The following is a 20,648-nucleotide window of genomic DNA, read 5'->3' on the forward strand; positions in this document are numbered from 1 at the left end:
AGTGGAACATTATGCAAATTAGGTAATTAATATCCAATTAAAACTAATCAGGTCTCTGCATAGTCCTAGAAGATCTATGTAGCAAGTCTCATTGAAATATGATGATTAGTACTCGAGATATCAGGCAAAAAGCTGAAAATTAACTAATTATGTTAATTAATATGTACAAATATTTACCCAAAAACTAATCAGGTGTCTGCATAGTCCTTAAGTAACTATGTACAAAGTTTCATTGAAATGTGATGATTACTACTTGAAATATCAAAAGCTAAAAATTAATTAATTATGCAAATTAGGTAATTAATATGTACTGATATTACCCTAAAAACTATCAGGTTTGTGCAGTGTACTATGACATCTATGTACCAAGTTTTATTGAAATGTGATGATTAGTACTTGAGATATCAGTAGAAAAGCCGAAAATTGATTAATCATTTTGCAAATTAGGTAATTAATATTTTATCCAAAACCAATGCAAATCTGCACAAGTTTCATCAAAAATCAATGTGTGGTTCTTGAGATATCAGTAGCGCACACGCGCGCGCGCGCACACACAGACGCGCGCGCACACGCACGCACGCACACACACGCGCACGCACACGGGAGTCAAAAATACTTGAACAATCACATTCAAACTTAATGGCCGTCAATTAGTCCTGAAAATTGCTAATTACTGGTACTTATGATAAATGTGTCTGGGTCTATTTTTGAAGATGAAAAATTTGTATGATGATCATGGATATTAAGCTACAGATGTCATTTTTTGTTTGAGACTCCAAAAAGTAACTGACTAACAGCCATTTTGTTTTTTATTCATGTCCATGTTAATTTCTCACTCATGTATTGCCAGAATCAGTTGAAAGTTTGCTCATGGGTGCTATACAATTTTTTTTTTTTACATTCAAAAAAAAAAAAAAGTTGGGTGGCATTTGTTTGGTTTTTTATGATATTCTTTGGTAGAAATGAATATGTGATTTATACTGAACACCAAAGTAGACTACCAGTAAAAACAATGCAAGTACATCAATGCACATTTTATAAGTCTTGCATGAATAGTTCAAGAGCTAATTTTGGTGCACAATGCTGCCCTCTGGTGACAAATTGTGAAATGTAATAACATGGCACAGAGGGCAGTATAATAAAACTCTGCAGTCTGTGTTCACCTGTGACATACTTTTATTAAAGGAAGCATTACTACCATCATGCTGAACAAGAGTACAATTCTGTAAATACTGTCTCATCCCTGGTTAGTATTAAATAATTGAATAGTTTTAGAACTGCTAGCTGGAGTTTTCTTTCACTATTTCAAAATTGTTCTTCGACATTTACTGTATAGTCATAGCTTGCTAGCCAGGCTTTGTTCTCATTTTTATTTTGCACTTGCCTAAAACACGATTAACATCAACATATCAAAACAATTCTCTGATAAATACTGAAAACAAATTCATTCATCACAGACATGTGCAAGACTCTTTAAAAAAAAATCATCACACTTTATGTTGCTGTATACAATTGTTCTCCTTGTTTGGGGTAATCATGATAGATGTACAAGGAATTGTGGGTAGACAGTTGATTAGCGTCACTACCTTCATCAAAAACAGGAAAAAATTGTTGTCATAATAAAAACAGAATAAACCAGGCTAAACCTATGCTTGACCTGAAAAGTAGCTTACATTTCTAAAACTATACAAGTTTTTTTGTTTATTATTGTGTGCTTATTTATGTATAGACATCCTTGTCCCAGATTAATTCATAGCAAGTGAAAATGATATCATCGATACAAATTTGAACGTATAGATACCCTTAACTGATGGTGAAGGAGCAATTTAAAAACAAACCACTAGTGGACTTACATATACATGACAGATACTAACATCAAATAAAATATCACAAACACGTCTGACTGGATGGACGTCTTGTGTAGCATCACTCTGCATACAATACTATTAAAAACAGCTGACTGTAACATACTCAATGGGTGAACTTTAAGAACCACAGCAATAAAGACTCATGACAGTGGTGTTCCGAGTCTACACCTAATGCAGAACAAGTGCAAGTGTGAGATCCTCAGAGATGTGTCCTAACAATTTCTTCAATAATAATAATGATAGAGTGAGCAAAGAGGAGGACGGTGTTAAGAGATGTCCAAATTTTGCTAACTTGAATCAGTATACCAAAGCTACAGACACCCATACAAAATAAATATTTATCCGCAAAAAAAACACACACATCAACAAAATTTGCATTAAGTTTTTTCAAGTTACTATAAACATACATGTATTTTTTTTTTATATATATATATTACGTATGTATGCACTTTGAAAAATGACCGCAATGGCATGGGTAACTTCAGTTGTAAGGCTATATTAAGTTTACTATTCCTCCATGCAACGATCCATATCCTCAAAGATTATTCTTAAATTGCAACACAGAAAAAAGAAATTACTTTGGTAACGATAAATACACAAGAAAGCCTCTATTTTTGATTGTACAACGTACATTGTTTTTTGACGATATAAATACACATTTTCACATGTGCCGAGTGAAATGTCATGCAAGCATCTTGCATTTCAACGAGACAGAGATTTCAGCAACGTTTAGAAAAAGACCATTGCAGAGCTACAATTTACTGAGGGAAATAAGCAGATGCAAGATGTCTAAAAACTGACTCCACCCCTCTCTCGCGAGAATCCAATATGACTTTGATTGTGGACCATTGATGCAAATCCTAAATAGTTTTCAATAAAAATCGGCGCTTCGTGGATTGTCAATGCAGTTGCTCCTTCAGAATTCTTCTGTTCTTGAGCATTTTGTATAGCTTGCATGAAGGCTGTCTTGAAGGTTTCAAGCTGAAGAAGAGAAAGAAAATGTTTTAATCTTGCACGCCTATGATAGCTACATTTGAAGAAGAGTAAAAATAACCGTGCATATATCCTACATAGAATTTATAAAGGTTGATCAAAGTTTCTTACAAAACTGAACATCCAAGATGTCAAAATTAGACACACAATGAAGTCACAAGCATGCCACTTAACAAACCCCAAAATTCAGTCCAGAACAGAAATATACAAAGGCTAGTTCAATGAGGAAATATATGCTGAAGGTTTTGTGAAATTGAATATACATGTAAAACCGTGGACAGAGTAGCGTGACCGAATCTTGTACATCACGTTTTGCCATGAACACACACTGTGTGTTGCATTGCTTGCGGTGTTGCCAATAAGATGAGGTATGGTGGTAAATAACAAACAGAAAGTATTGATACACATGTATCCACTCCTGTAAGTACATGTAATGTACACGCTTTTCAGTCCTCAGTTGTACATAGTCCTAGGAAGGTGTTATAGCCTGGAAAGACTGCCAAAATTAAATTTCTATATAGAACTGATTTTGGTATGACTAAAAAGTAATTACATGACAAGAAGAAGCTAACAGTTTTTACTATAAGACAAGAGCAGGGCAATGACGAAACCACGAGCCATATGCTTAGCAACCAACACAAACAACATTCAATGTAGCTGTAAAACTCAACATGGACACATACCTCAAAAATTGAGCTCTGTTCGATATTCAGAACTTTGCTCCCAATTTCAAGGTGCACTGAATTCAGCTTGATGGGCTAACATAAAACACATAACAATCAATATTGCAATACAGTGTGGCAAAAAAGATGATAGAAAAGAATGTCACAAAAACCATTATAAGATCACACTAAAAAGTTCACCATCCACTAGTCTTAGACCAGAGACCTGATTATATTCTCTGAAAATCACTTCTTTCAGCAAATACAGAAATGAGCAGAAATGATATTAGTACTTTTGATAAAAAAAAAGTCACTGCTCAGTGACATTAACTTTTTAAGTGACATCACTCTTGCTGAGTGACAACATCTTGTTGAGTGACATCACTATCTTGCTCAGTGACATCACGCTTGCTCAGTGACATCACGCTTGCCCAGTGACATCACTCTTGCCCAGTGACATCACTCTTGCCCAGTGACATCACTCCATCTTGCTCAGTGACATCACTCCATCTTGCTCAGTGACATCACTCCATCTTGCTCAGTGACATCACTCTCTTGCTCAGTGACATCACTCTCTTGCTCAGTGACATCACTCTCTTGCTCAGTGACATCACTCTCTTGCTCAGTGATATCACTCTCTTGCTCAGTGACATCACTCTCTTGCTCAGTGACATCACTCTCTTGCTCAGTGACATCACTCTCTTGCTCAGTGACATCACTCTTGCTCAGTGACATAAACATCTTGCTCAGTGACATAAACATCTTGCTCAGTGACATCACTCTCTTGCTCAGTGACATAAACATCTTGCTCAGTGACATCACTCTCTTGCTCAGTGACATAAACATCTGCTTAGTGACATCACTCTCTTGCTTAGGAACAATTGCTCTTACATCACAAAGTTACTCAGTGACATCACCATGACATCACCAATGACGGCACCAACTTGCTCAGTGACATCACAAATGAGAACACCAACTTGATGAATACATCGGCAACTAGCTTAGTGAAGGTATGGACATGCTCAGTGATATTACCAACTCATTCTCAGTAAATTTGTCCATAATTTCATATACATGTATGTACAGGGCTGTATGTCACACAGGAGCCATAGGATCAGTTTCAAGACCAGTATTGGTCCATCATAATCCAATGTTCAACAATGAACACCATCATGGAGGTTGTCTTAATTATTGATAGTTAAATTGTCAAAAAAAAAAAATTTTTTTTATTTAACAGCTGCCCTAAATAAATAAATAAACTAAAGTCATACAGTGTGAAATTGCAATGCATTTCAGTCTCATTTTTGACTACTTTACATGAATCTTAGAACTGAGCAAATGATCAAAGACACCACAACATGTGTCACATGTTTCACTTTTTGAAAAGCTAGACTCTGAGATCATCCATGTAGCTCTATTGGCAACTACGGTGTATGATGCAAAACACACATAAATAAATAAATTCTTGGAAACATTTCACGTTTCATCCTTGCTCTGAATTCCAGCTCACCACAGAATTGTTGTTAATGCAAGAATAGTTTAAAAACCATCATAATAATTATGGCAAATAAAAACACCTACAAATAATAATTATGAGAAACTGCGATTATCAGCAACATTTGAAAGAGCAGAAGTATTTCTGTAATCATGTAAATTCAGACAATAAAATGCGATAGTCTAGAGATCCCAATGAAGCTTAAAGAATAATCCCAATCTTCAAATTTAAGAAAGAGAACTGTCAATATTGGTCATAACAATAGACTTGCATACAGTCTCTTGTTTATGTTTTTTGTGTTTTTTTAATAAAATAAAATATGGGAGTGTATAAATGGCGAATGCCGTGTTATCGTGAAATAAACAAGAGACATGTGACCCTTGCAAGGGTTCCCTTGCTATTAATTGATATTAACAAGCATTTCAATGACACCACAGGATTTGATGAGCAGAGCATGCATACATGTACATACAAGTTTACATTTTTTCAAGATGGCAGTGAATCGCTAGCATGCTGGCAAAAAAAACCTTCATAACTGTCATATCATCAAGAACTCTCAAAACAATGAATAACTTAGTATCCTTAGTTCATCTTCCCTACTGTCTTGCAATGCCATCATAAACAAATCTCGATAAATAATGCAGTTTTGCCGCGAGAAGAATCCAATTCCAATTTTGAAGAGTTAACGCTGATTGGTGGAATATTAATTAATCATTGCATCATGCACTGAACCCAGACCGGTGTTCCATGAGGGCATCTATAAGTATAAGGGTCAAAAGCCATTGTTTATTTTGCCAGTTACACACTCCCATGATATTTTATTTTTTTGAAAAAAAAACACCCAAAAAATAAACAAGAAATAGTGTGCAAGTCTATGATAACAACTAACCTTGTAACAATCTGTATCTCTATCTTCTTTGAACTGCAGGGGATGTGAAGTCAGTGTTATCCACGGAATTTGCTTACTCCAGGGATTCCACTTTGCAGCAAATGTTGGCTCTATCCCGTTGTTCCAATATGCACGTAAACCAACACCATCTCTGGTTCTACTCAAAAGATATTACAGCAGATTTAATCATTATGCTTTGTTGAAAATACTCCTCTAGTTTTTATTGACTGTCAATCTTAGTGCCAAATAACTATTTACGCTCGTATGACAGACATGATACAAAGTAGAGCCAGTGTATATGTAGGATTCCGTCCTTTATTCTGCACATTTATAATGCTGTTCTAGCACAAAAATGACAATCAACCATCTTGAATCAAAATATTAAACATATGCATGAGCAAATGTGTTTACATAATGTATGTGTGAAGTTTGAACATGATCAGCCCAACATGGCTTCAAAAACAACATTAATTGAAAACAAAATGACCATCAATCAGCAATTTTGAATAAAATCTGGAGCAAAAATGACATGCATCAAGGACCCAATGTGTTTGATGGACATACAACTGTACCAAGTTTGAATGTAAAGTCTATGCGTGGCCGAGAACAATATGATGTACGTGTCAAGTTTGAATGTAAAGTCTATGCGTGGCCGAGAACAATATGATGTACGTGTCAAGTTTGAATGTAAAGTCTATGCGTGGCCGAGAACAATATGATGTACGTGTCAAGTTTGAATGTAAAGTCTATGCGTGGCCGAGAACAATATGATGTACGTGTCAAGTTTGAATGTAAAGTCTATGCGTGGCCGAGAACAATATGATGTACGTGTCAAGTTTGAATGTAAAGTCTATGCGTGGCCGAGAACAATATGATGTACGTGTCAAGTTTGAATGTAAAGTCTATGCGTGGCCGAGAACAATATGATGTACATGTCAAGTTTGAATGTAAAGTCTATGCGTGACCGAGAACAATATGATGTACGTGTCAAGTTTGAATGTAAAGTCTATGCGTGGCCGAGAACAATATGATGTACGTGTCAAGTTTGAATGTAAAGTCTATGCGTGACCGAGAACAATATGATGTACGTGTCAAGTTTGAATGTGATCAGTCAAAGTATGTCAGAGATGTGACCCTGGAACTGCATTTGTTTGGCCGCCAGTCGACCATCTTCAATCCAATATAAAAATACACTTTGATGTGTATCAAAGAACCCATTATATTCAATGAACATACCAAGTTTGAATGAATTATGTCCATGCATGACCAGACTCCAGTTCTGGAATGGCAGAAATGTTTGATTTTGATGAATTTTTAGCACTAAAATAGCCGCCATTCGGCCATATTGAATTGTGCTTATATGTATGATTTGATGTGAGTGTGATATATAAATAAAATTAGCCAAAGCAGGTTTGAAATACAGGTATATGCACACACAGACTGATACACAAAGGTGAAATTATTATACCAGTCCCCATTTTTGAAGTATGTCCAAATGGGGATTAATTTATTCAAAAGGAAGGGACCGGATGGCTACTAGTATACAGGAAACGACTCACTAGTCTTCTTCACATCAAATATTATATATATTTTGTCATATAATTCATTTTAGATTTTAGCATGAACTTCGGTGACAAATTACAACAAAATCCATGAAACTGCTCTGTGATATTTGCCTACAAGGTGGATATCTTGCAATGCCTTGGCTGCTGTATTTATTACAGTACACATATTACTGGTAATGCCAAAGGCTTCAAACAAAATTTTACTGACATAACAAATTTACTAGTTCATTTATGCAAGCATCTAACAATACAAATACAAAAGTGAGGCGAGGGAAGAAAAGATAATCAACAAACTAATCTTACGTTGCTATTGTCCTGCCAGGGTATTCAAATAACCCAAGTATCACTTTATCAATTGCCTTCAGCATTATCCTTTTAAACTCATGCAGCTTGCAGGCCACGAAGTCATACTTCAATGTCAGTAAGGTGAAATCATTCACCAATACAATGCGTTCTTTCTCGTTGTCCCAATGGTCAATTCTGAAAATATAAGAAAGTAGAAAAATGATTTAATAGAAATAAACAGATAGATAGTATATTGATTAGAGAATTAATAAAGACACATAATATAATGCTCTGATTGGTTGGAGATGATCACGAGATTATGTTTGATTAGACCAATGAAATCAGCTAATGGTGGTATTCAGACCCAACCCTTAAAGCTGCATTCCGACTTTGTACGATTCATAGAAAACTTCTCACTGACCCCTGTTAGCATTCCCACTTTGTGTGTGTGTGGATCAAACTCAGTATGTTATGTCACCTGATTAAGATTACACATTACGTTCAGCGAAAATAACATCACTGTCGATACCAAAACATATTCATGGCTTCACACATACACAACTGGAATTCGCACGGCTTCATACCTCGTACTATTTTGTTTTTATTATCTCACAATATTGTAGTCACACTGCGGGTGCAACCCAATAAAATAAGCAAAATTAGAAACAGAATTTTAATTTTACTTGGCCTAATGAATGTAGTCAAATTTGATAGCTGTCATTATATTAAATTTAACAACTAGCCATTACTGCTGTTAGACTCAATGCCTGACTGTGTGATGTGTATGTGTTAAAAGGTTAATTCAAAATTATAATTTTAAATAGTATTTGTTCATCAAATAAATTGATATTATTATCCACTGTGTGTGAAAGGCTGGTAGGGTGTATAATAATCATAAATAATAATTTGATACATTGACTGTCATTTTGAAATGACAATGAAAACTATTGCCTGAGCTTGAGAATTACAAGTCAAAAATTCATCAACCATGGTATAATATATTTCATTAAATGACGCTTGGGACAAGACAACTGTTACAATCCCAGATGTGGTTAGTATTTTACCGTGGGGTACATTACGTTACGATACATTCTCCGACAGTAGGTGTTAGGACAGTACAAGCAAAACATCAGATACAAGAAAGGGTGAGCCTGGACTAGCCTGGCAAGCCATTTTAAGTTACTGCAATTGGTGGCAATTTTTTTCTTTCACCATTATCATATCTACATAACTATTATAATACATGTTAATGTGTCAGTCCAGGCAAGCTTCATGTCATGTTGTGTATAAGCTACACGTATAGCGTTGAATTTGAAAGTGCATCTCCAATAGCAATACATATGAACGGAAAACTGCATGTGTTGTATACCAACCCAATAGAAACACCTTAAGTTTGTAATTTTAAAACACAAGTGATACTAATAAAACAAATATGGTATCATAACTATGACAACCATACTGCACTAGCTCTATTACAGCAACTTATCATTAGTTCACCCAAAACCTACAAAAGTAAGATAATATACTAATTAATTTCATCACCTAGAATAAATTTGGTAACACTTTTTGTTTTGTTTTTTTTTTCATTGAAAAAAAAAAAAAAAAAAAAAGATTTTGAACAATCGTCCAAGAAACAAAAGGCAGGATATAATTTTTTTAGCACAAAAATATGCGTAATTTTACACCCCGTTAGAATGAAGATATAAATTATGAAAATCCACCAAATAATTGTGACTGTACTAATCATACACAGTTTGGACTGATGGAGTGAAAGACATATACTTTCATAATATTTCATTCTTTTTGATTACCCTAATATATTATTCATGCACTGATGACTATTAATTAAAGGTAATTAAAAAATGATGAGGTATAAATTACTTTGAAGCTGATCATACAGCCTTTGGGTGCTTGTTATCGCATTTTTGCGGTAATGAATACATAAGTAGTTTAATGACAAATGATGGCTAAATGACATTTCCACTAATCAAATATACGATACACCTATAAATATACTACTATACAAACATAAAGGTGCAGTAATGATGTCACTATAAAAGGGTACAATAATATGGGACACAGTTACTTTGATGTTTTGCTATTTTTCACTGGTTCAGTTCCAGCAGAACAACAATGCTACAATGTACTCAAGTATCTAAATAATTTATTTGTTGAAATTAAATCAATTTTCCCCATCTTTTTTTAGTTTCACAGTGAAATTATTCATCTTATCATTTCTTAAATATTATAAATACTGAAAACAATTTTCTGAACATTGGGACTATCCCCTTTGGTTAGTGAACTAAAACTTGATATCTTTATTCCCCTTTCCACAGGGACAGGCAATTTGTTCATTTACCTGTCATAAGTAAAATATGGACAGGTGGACAGGCCTTAATTTTGACCCCTGATAAAGAAGGAACAAAATCACCACAAAGCTTATGGAAAGCGTTTGCATATAGGCGAGCACACTGATATATTCATAATTGATGTTATTTCAGACTGTTCAAATATGCATGTGATAAATATATAATCCCACGATATTTTCTTTTAGGCAGATTACCGCCTGACATCAGTGATTACCACTCGAGTAGCATCAAGTAGCCTATGACTCGGAATGATAAAATACTCTGGCAGTGATCCACCAGAGTATAAATATTATGTTCTATCTGATCATTTAACACTAAATTTGGAGAAAAATCTGCCCAAATTTGGCAATTTTGGCCAAGAAATGATTACAAAATGGAATTCAGTTATTGATTAAAAACATAGTTATTGATAGTTTTTTTTTTACGATTACGTAATTAATATACAGATAGATGCAAATGATATACAATTATGATCACTTTGTTTTCTATTGATAAAAGCTATGTACTATACTCAGTTACAGAGAATGGGATTAGATGCACATGTTCAGTCAAACATACATTTTTCAGACCAGCATATTTGTGTATTTATTTATAAACTTTAAGAGATACAACATCAAATCATTTTACAAACACGCATGTAAAAGCACAGTGTTTAGTTGTCACAAAATAGCAGTATAGCAGTGGTTGCAACAGTATAGAAGATCATAACTTTCTATAAATTCATCCAGGAAAACATTTTCAGAGTTCAAAATTCACCGAAGTCATGAAGGCATTTGCCTTGATGCCTTAAGGTTACCCCACACATTTTTCAATGAGACAAAATCATTTTCACAACATTTTGAACGCAAAAACGATTGCCCTCACAATTCTGAAATTCAAATCCTGCTTATGGCTTAAAGTAAATGAAAATACCCAGAATTAATTTATTTTGCAATAATTGGTCCTCCTGGCAATATAAGAATATTGACTTTAAACAAGCAGCCTGTCGGCTGAGATAGCTCCGCTGTTAGCAATGCACATTTCAATTAAAGAACAGAAGATATCATTAGAAAATGAACAATATGTAGACTTGCTGTTTTCAACAAGAATTCAAAAATATCACTTTTCTCCAAAAATGACAAAAATAATCATCAAAATTAGATAATTGAAGATATCATCACAAAATGAACAAATCTGAGAGAGGTCCACATGTAGTACCTATATATGTAATATAAAAGCAATCAGACTTGTGGTTTTTAACAAGAAGTCGAAAATATCACTTTTTACCAATAATTACAAAAATATTCACTAAAATTAGAGAATTAAAGATATCACCACGAAATGAACACATCTGAGAGAGGTCCACATGTAGTACCTATATATGTAATATCAAAGCAATTGGACTTGTGGTTTTTAACAAGAAGTCGAAAATATCACTTTTTACCAAAAATGACAAAAAATATTCACCAAAATTAGAGAATTAAAGATATCATTACAAAATGAACAAATCCGAGAGAGGATCACATGTAGTACCTACCGGTATATATGTAATATCAAAGCAATTAGACTTGCAGTTTTTAACAAGAAGTCGAAAATATTACTTTTTACCAAAAATAACAAAAATATTCACCAAAATTAGAGAATTAAAGATATCATTACAAAATGAACAAATCCGAGAGAGGATCACATGTAGTACCTACATATGTAATATCAAAGCAATTAGACTTGCAGTTTTTAACAAGAAGTCGAAAATATCACTTTTTACCAAAAATGACAAAAATATTCACCAAAATTAGAGAATTGAAGATATCATCATGAAATGAACAAATCTAAGAGAGGTCTACACAGGGTACATATACACCAAGTATCAAAGCATTCAGGCTTACAGTTTTCAAGAAGAAGTCGAAAAAGTAAAACATTGACACGAACGGCGCCGGACAATGACGGACAATCACTCATATGATAAGCTTCGCTCAACAAAGTCGACAGCGGAGCTACAAAGTTGGCGGTCATAAAGTTGGAAATTAGCTATTTTATAGCACAAATCCAACTATCTGATACATTGTGGCTTCTATAAATAAGCTATTTAAAACCTGTAATATGGTAAATTTAAAGAAAAAGTCAAGTCTAACGACGTGTATCAAGATCCCATAATGTCTAATGTATGTACTAAGTTTGAACAAAATCCATCTGTACACAGGTGAGATCCAGTACTGGAATGCCAGAAATGCTTGATTTTGACGATTTTTCAGCACGAAAATGGCCGCCATTCACCCATCTTGACCGTGAAACAAATTGATATGCATATGTATAATATTATGTATGTGTGAAATTTGAATGTAATCGGTCCAGGCAGGTCTGGACGCAACCACACACATACAGAGGTCAATCCATAAGCACCCATTTGGAAGGCATCAAGGACTAGGGGTACATGTGTTGGGAAAAAACAAAAAAAGATTTGAGATGGTATTACTTACTCAGTGAGCAGCCACACACCACGAATCTCACCGTCAATCTCTGGCTTTATTATTGACTTTGACTCATTCACCGCAGCTTCAATGGCACCGGGCTGAAATTAACAGAGAGGATGTTGAATTTATTTATAATGATTGATGCAAATAAAATCTATCTGCGAGAAGGAAACAAAAGGAAATGTTTATGGTTATACAATGTATACTCTAACCTATTCAAGCAAGAGGGGCTCTCAGATTTGAGCCTAGAAAATTAATGCCCCCTCCCATCTCCAAAAAAAAGTTCAATGCTATTACTCGTAGGCTAATTGGGTATTGTTATGCTGTATAGGATATTATTTTACATTTGTCATATTATCTCCATAAGTTACAGCGTGACGTAATTTTGTGGTATTGCAGAGGGGATCTACATTGTACATCCTACCTTATTAGGAAACACAAATTCCAAATATGGAACGATTTTGAAAATAGAAATAGAGCAGGAAAGTTTGGTAATTAAACGGTTGGATCAAGTAGATGTATGACAATAATTGAAAGATTATTATGAGGATATCACTAAGTTATGCGCCCTGACAGTACAGGATTATATCAACCTGTTCGTTATCGCTGTATTTGTGTAGACTTTTAGATAATTACCTTGTATTATTCACTTTAAGTTCACCCTACAGGCAAGGTCTTATTTTTCATCACAATTAATACATGTAGGCTGTGTGTATTTAAAGGTAACTATATCAATGGACAAACCAAGGCAATCTTTTTTATAATTTGCCAGCTTGCAAGTGATGTTTCAGTTCACTACAAATGTAGTCCTGGTTGACATTTCTGTTTTAACTTGAATATCAGTTTCTGAGTATCATTGTTGTGTCAATACCCCGATAGTTCTTTTGCAGTACGAGTTTTGGCAAATATTGTGAGATAAATTGTGTAATTACAATGACTTAATTTCACCAGAGAAAAAATTCCATAAATTACACGAGTCAGGAAAAATACAAAAATTTTGTAGCTATGAAAATTTCACTGGGGTTCACATCAACTGAAATTTCTCATGAACGCAATATGAAAATGTAACTGTTTACTGTATCATCCTTATGAACGCCCTCATGACTTCAGATCATGAATACATCTTCAGTATTATATATGGACATAATGCATGCTTACATCAATGTACCTGGCTATGCTTTACTACAAGACTTGCCTAACTTCACAAAACGGTTGAGAACAGAGCTTGACAGAACATGTATTCCCTGAGAGTATAATGCATTGTCATGCAAATTAGAAAGTCATTAGCATGACAATGTGGTTCATGGGCAGACAATGATGTCATTATGTCCACTCATCCGCATTATGTTCACGTGCAAATTAGTCTAGCTATGACTCACAGTAACCTTTTCTTCAGCCACGATCCCAAAAAAATGACCATTTTAAAAATAGAATCGATAATAAAACTTCTTATAATTGACTGATGATTAATTATCGGCCACTACAATTGGAATATTGCACACCACATGGCAGCCAAACAATGCGGCTCATTTTCTTTCCAGTTTACAGTTCAGTGAACATTCACCTTCTACAAAGGGTATTTCACCCTCAAATTTGATTTTGCACCCTCATGGGTGTAGAAAACCTGTCAATTTTGAAAATCACTTACATACACCAACTTGCAGTACTTAATTAATTTACCCTTGTTTGATTCTGTGTACCCTCATTTTATAGATGAGAAAGTATAAAAAAAATCCCATACTCAATGTTGACAAAAGGAAAAACGTTTCAAAACAGAATGTTCTTGAAAATATTAATTAAACAAACTAGGTAAATACTGTAAACAATTTTATTTTTGCTATTTTTCCAGATTTTATCGTTTGAGAGCACTATATTTAGTCTACGAGAAGCACATTACTGATAGAAGTGCACATAAACTAAAAATCACATTTGTTGTAGTGAATCATTAAAATATTACTTATTATTATTATTACTTAAAATATTACTTGACACCTCTGTAATTTATGTAAGCATATGCATTACTATCACATCAAATCAAATACATTTAAACTCATAGTTGCTGTCGACATAGGAAGTAAAGTAAGCAAATAACACCTTGCCGTTTATTCGGTGTTAAATCAAATACATTATTTGTGAAGCTGAAAATTTGTTCCAGGCACTGTGCCTTACTGTCCTAACCTTTAAACGGCATTATTCTTACTCCCATAAGTTTGCATACTTTTATGTTTTTTTCATGTCATTTTTTTTTCAATCGATTAAATACAACTACATAAGCTTTTGGGGGGGGACATGCAAATATAATTGCAAATGTGTGAAAGTGAAAGAAGAATGAACTTCAGCATTCAAAGAATTAAAGATTTAAAATGAAATGACTGTTAAATTTGGTGATTTGCTTTGACCACCAAATTTTATCAGCATTTGTCAGTGGTGAAATTATAAATCAGTTTACATTATTCCTACATATTGCTATTACATGTATAGCAAATATATTCTACTCAACCCTTTCAACTCAACTCCATGGTTTTGTAAACCGCAACAAAAACCCATTTTTATGAATCACGTAGTCAATGCAAATCACAATTGGTGAGCAGAGAACACTTTACTTGGCTCTTTGGGAGTTCCACTTGTACAAACAGTTCTAATTTTAACCCTTTGAATGCGCCATTGTCAACTTTTGGCACCATCAACAAAATGTTTTTTTAGTATTCTCCTTACCCACATGAAATGTTGAGAAAAATTTACAAACCTTTTGGTCAAAAACTAAAAGCAATATCTGAAACAGTCTGTATGGACAATTTCACAAAATGTGAAAATATTTTTACTGAATTTGGGTTTGGAAAAATATCTGGCTAAGGGTTAAGACTGCACATACACTTCAATGAATGGAAACTATTTCTACGGATGCAATAAATTCATTATTATTAGTACATGTATATGATATCTGATGTACAAAAATGTCCAATCTCTTTGCTGACCAACATACACATAAAAAATGTTTTTTTTTAATGCAAAAAAGAACAATATTTTTATTTGTATTTTTACCCGAGAACATGTTCCATCACACATATGACAAGTATTGAAACACCCTATTTTTATAAGGTCAGCACCCCACTCCTTTCTTTTTTTAAATATACCGATAGTTTCAAAGACTTTGTCTCATTCATTAACTTGAAAAGCAATGAAATGTTTTAATTCATTGGGTCAAGTTTTACCCCCTGCCCATACAATGTATTAAATCTGTAATCCATATATTATTTAGTTTATCTAAAAAAGTTCAGTCTGTGACCCCAATTTTGTTTTCCAAATTTGACCTTGTATAGCAATAAAGCAATTTATTTGCAAGATATAAAAATAAAATCCTCATAACAGTATGCTTCATATGTTTACATTCTGCTCATTCACAAAACACTATCAGATTCATAAATTTGCCATCAAAAATATACAACTCAATATTTCAATATTTATTGCAAAGAACCTTGACATTGAGAGAGAGGCCCAGCTATGCTCAACATATTAGCTGTCATCTAAAACCATGACTTGACATAGTGATGGCAACACTAGGCAAACCCCAATTTGAAATGAGGTACTATAGAAACAATTTATTGTCACTGATATTTACTCTCACTATTCACTGTGTTTTAATTTCACAAATGAGTTTTATTGTTATTTCACATGATGTTACTGCAGAATACTTTATTTTTGCTTGGAATTAATTTTTGTTATTTTTACTGAAGGAATGATACAGTGAAAATATAATCCAGCAAATATACCTTTTTTTCCCTTTTATTTTACAATAAACTTGTCAAAAAATAATGAAAATCAATTTCATACAAAACATCCAAAAAGTTTTTTCAGCGAAAATTAATTCCAGCTAAAATAAAGTATTTTACAGTATCCGTGGAAATAGGGAAATTAAAAATCAGTGAATAATTAATGTTTTTACAGTACAAGTACATAAATATGTGTAAGGTTGCATGAAATATTACATGTATCACTGTGAAGAGTTCACAGACAGGTCAATGTTTCATGCCTACATGCTCCACATTTATATTCTGACAGCCAAATAATTTACTTATGTAGAACTAGGTGCTGTACTTTTAATGAAACCTGATCCAGGCCTCAATTCACATCATGACGGATGGGCCTTAGTTTGAGCAAAGCCCCTTTACTGGCTGTTTGAAGAAATTCCTTGATCCTTAACCAATTTTTGTTTTAAAAATTAATGAAATATGGAAAACATATTTCATAATATTGTTGTTCAAAAATTCCATTCTTTAGACTAAATCAGATTATGATTTATCATAAATAAAAAATGTTATGATTGCAGGAGACAAAACTATTTGTTAGATAAAAAATCAAAACCACTAATACGCATATGTAGTGACTGTTATCGTACGTGTAGAGTACGTACTAAAACAACCAGTGCATTACCGTATTAGAAAATTTCATTGTTTCATCAAATGAATATTCAAATGTCATTGTGTGGTACAAGAACAGCGTTTTCATGACATGATAAATCATAGTATCAATGTATCTATCAATATACAGTATTAAACAATACTAAAAATTGAATGTCAATATTGCATCTTTAATAATTCTTAAAGTCAACTACTGTAGAATACTTTATTTCCGCTTGGATGCTTCAGTGAAAATAGATTCCAGGGAATATACTTTTTTTCCTATATTTCACATTCAACTTGTCAAAAATCAGTGAAAATAAATTCCATATAAAACACCCAGCGAAAACTAAATTTAGCTAAAATTAAGTAATTTACAGTATATGACATTCTACATAAGCTGTATTGTTTATTTTTCTATTCTTTTCATAGGATGCACAGTGAAAAAGTACCAGATGTCATCAAATGGCAATGATGAAGCTGACATGTAGTGACAATTAAGGTGTATTTATGTTAGGATAAACTTTATTTTACAAAAATTTACTAAAAGATCAAATTTTGTTAAGAGTATATTATTTAGATTCTGTTTACCTGTTATCTTTTGTGTGATTTTTCCCCAAAATGAACTGAAATAGAGATGGTATTTGTGTGTTTTACGGAGTAAATATGACCGTGACATAGTTTTTTCAACTCCCAAAATAGCCGCAAAAAATAATACGCTATAGCCAAAGATAATTTGCAGAATCTCGTGCAAATTTTAAAAGGCTGTTATGATGATAAGTATGTTGGTTTACTTTAACATCAATACCCATGGAAGGCAAGAAACATTTTATTTTACTATATTACTTTTTCTTTTAATTACTAGTATTATAATGTTCTCTCAAAACTAATATTGGTGTCCACAACCCAAATTGAACTTCCCATACAACCTAGACAAATGTTCGTGTTTAAAAACAAACATGGTGGAAGAACAAGATAAAGCCGTATGGAAAACAATGATTTGGTTAAATTTATAAATCCTAAACCAACCAGCATGTTTATTTATAGCAGATCACTACAGACAGAACAGACAGGTTGCTTCTATGCTTCGACTATGATATATACCGTAACAAAAATTAATTACAGTGATGCAAAAAATGTTGTTTTTGGTGCTAGATTTATAATAATATATATCATATTTAAGATTATCAGAATGTATTGCTTGATTGAACGGCTGGTTGATATGAGTGATCTCGTGGGCTAAAATGAATGTACATGGCAACACTAGTATCGTTATTTTTTTTTTTTTGCAAAACAACAAAATTGTTCAGAACTTACTATAAATTATAGGCAGTGAAGATGCAATATAGACAAGAACATGTAATTTTAAGTATTGTTGTTTAATACCATATATTAAATGATACATTGGACTATGATTTATTGTGACCTGAAAAACACACCTTGTCCATTTTCAAATAAATCTGTATATTGGTTGTTTAGGTACGTACAATAACAATCACTGCACATCATGTGTATTAATAGTTTTGATTTTTTATCTAACAAATATACTATAATTGTGTACCTTGCTGCAATCACATTTAGTTATAAATTATAATACAATTTGGTCTACAGTATGAAATATCAACAATATTCAAAAATGTATGTTTACTTTTCATAATACACATACATACATTATTACATTATATTAACCCACATACATTGTATCTGTCGCACAAGTCACCATAATTATGAATATGCAATTATTTATTATTTTAACATACTACACCCATTATAAGAACTATCTATACTCAACATGTGTACATGAGTCACGGAAATTCTCATAAATCACTACGCAGATACATGTATATATGAACGAAAAAAACATGGTTGGTGTTTGTTTGTTAGTTAATCCACCCTCTGCGGTTAATCCATCGCTTGTTGTGGTGTCAGTCCAGGCATTATTACTAACGAAACATAGAAATCTCCGACACTGCTGTTTATATGAAGGTTCAGATTTCATTTCAAACTTACAGTTTAAGTGGAATTTTCTAGCAATAAATTTTAAATAATGGCAGCTATGTAAACTGAGTGACACTAACGAAAATCGAAAAAGAAGTAAATGTATTATTTTTCAAGTGACGAGTTTTTTTGTTTTTTGGTATGCGTACATGCATTCATAATAACAGGAACTGTATCTTATGACGTTTTTCATTTTTGTGCATTCAACTGTTCATGATCAATACGACGGCGCATATTGTGTAAACAACATGGCAGCCATTATTCACATAGAATTGTTTACTTACCCTGTAGGCAAAGAATTGTTTCTGTTGAAATTTTGACATCGGGGCACTTTTAGGACGCCCGATATTCGGAACGATTGGTGGCTGATCTTGTTGCGCGGTCTCTGCTGGAGACGATCCACCGTCACCAGAGCCTAGATTCTGCTTGTTATCCATTGAGTCGGTTCGCACTGTTAGTCTAGAGGTCTTGAACTGAACGTCCGGGACCAGTCTGTCTTCAAGGTTTTCTTCAGAGTGGTGTGGATTGTACTTTGTTGCCTGGCTATCTGCGTGTATCTCGAGTTCGGCTAAATTATCTTCCGCCATTTTATAACCCGATTAAATGGTGACGTCATGGCATCCAAGATGGGCGTGTGGGGGCGTGCTTTGCCAGTCTTCAGCTTCTACGCCAAGTTTTTACTCTGTTTTTCAACACCGAAGATGGTTTGGGAAACACGAAAAAGGATATTTGTTGGAATGAATAAGTTAAACTGCAAAAGTTATCCATTATTTTGGTATTTTGCATGGAAATGTGTCTTAATCTTTGTTGTGAGTCAGTCAGACCATGGTCAGACTTTATCTGAAGGATCCGATGATGATGACTGACAACGCGACCAACCATCAACCCGTTTATCGAACCATTGCGAACTTTGCACATTTGTTTTCAACAATAAACACGCATGTTATCAGCAGTGTGAGTATGAGTCAAGTGATTATTTTACTCTTGTTAGAATTTATACATTCCTAATAATATATAATGATTTTGCTTTCTTTCTCTATCCACTACTAGATAGTAAAAAAACAAACATTATAGTGTGAAATATGTGTAGCTTGACCAAAAATGGAATATTTCATTTTAAAATTAGAAAATGACACAATGATCTCCCAAAAAACTAGTACGAAATAAGTCAATGTACAATAACAAACGAAAACAAATCTATTCTATTCTATTCTTGAACTGCTCAACATAGTGGAGTTCATGGCCACGGGACATCGACCCCGTGGTATATATATCAGGTACACACACGAAGAGCGATAACAAGATATACATACGACGGGGATTAAATTCAATGTCGTTTACAACACCAATTTAGTTAACAATTGTCAAAGTAAATATACAGTATCAAAAAACTTCATCTGTATCTTTTCTTCCATTATGATTTTTGGTAATGCTACCGTACTAAAATAATGTATTGTCGCGATGAAAAGACAGAAAGCTCGTGTCTGTAACTGTGGCCGTAATAGCAATACTGTGAGTGGCTCATTTATTCACTGTGTTTTATTTTCGCTTATTTAGCTGATGGTTTAAAGGGCAGTGGTCGTCGCGCCACGCATGCGCGATATATGGGGCTCATATGAACAACAAGGACGACTTTGACTGTTGCGCAGACCAACGAGTGCAAACTGAGACATTACC

At 33.6% G+C, this 20,648-nt stretch overlaps 1 protein-coding gene across 2 annotated transcripts; it reads right to left on the reverse strand.

The window, feature by feature from the left end:
* Window positions 1-2,348: 2,348 nt before the first annotated feature.
* On the reverse strand, window positions 2,349-19,595 carry LOC100368508 (tumor protein p63-regulated gene 1-like protein). 2 transcript variants are annotated; one of them, XM_006811499.3, is made up of 6 exons: window positions 19,256-19,595; window positions 12,583-12,674; window positions 7,776-7,952; window positions 5,908-6,064; window positions 3,545-3,619; window positions 2,349-2,849 (listed from the first exon to the last, which is right to left on the reverse strand). In XM_006811499.3, exons 1-6 carry the CDS (start codon window positions 19,556-19,558, stop codon window positions 2,658-2,660), a joined length of 996 nt encoding a protein of 331 aa, XP_006811562.1. In that variant the 5' UTR covers window positions 19,559-19,595; the 3' UTR covers window positions 2,349-2,657. The 2 variants fall into 2 exon arrangements, with proteins under 2 accessions (XP_006811562.1, XP_077864478.1); XM_078008352.2 differs by lacking the exon at window positions 3,545-3,619 and having other exon boundaries at window positions 19,256-19,593.
* Window positions 19,596-20,648: the final 1,053 nt, after the last annotated feature.

This window comes from Saccoglossus kowalevskii, chromosome 15 (assembly GCF_978046115.1).
Source record: "Saccoglossus kowalevskii chromosome 15, keSacKowa6.1, whole genome shotgun sequence".
In the NCBI taxonomy this organism is placed as follows: domain Eukaryota; kingdom Metazoa; phylum Hemichordata; class Enteropneusta; family Harrimaniidae; genus Saccoglossus; species Saccoglossus kowalevskii.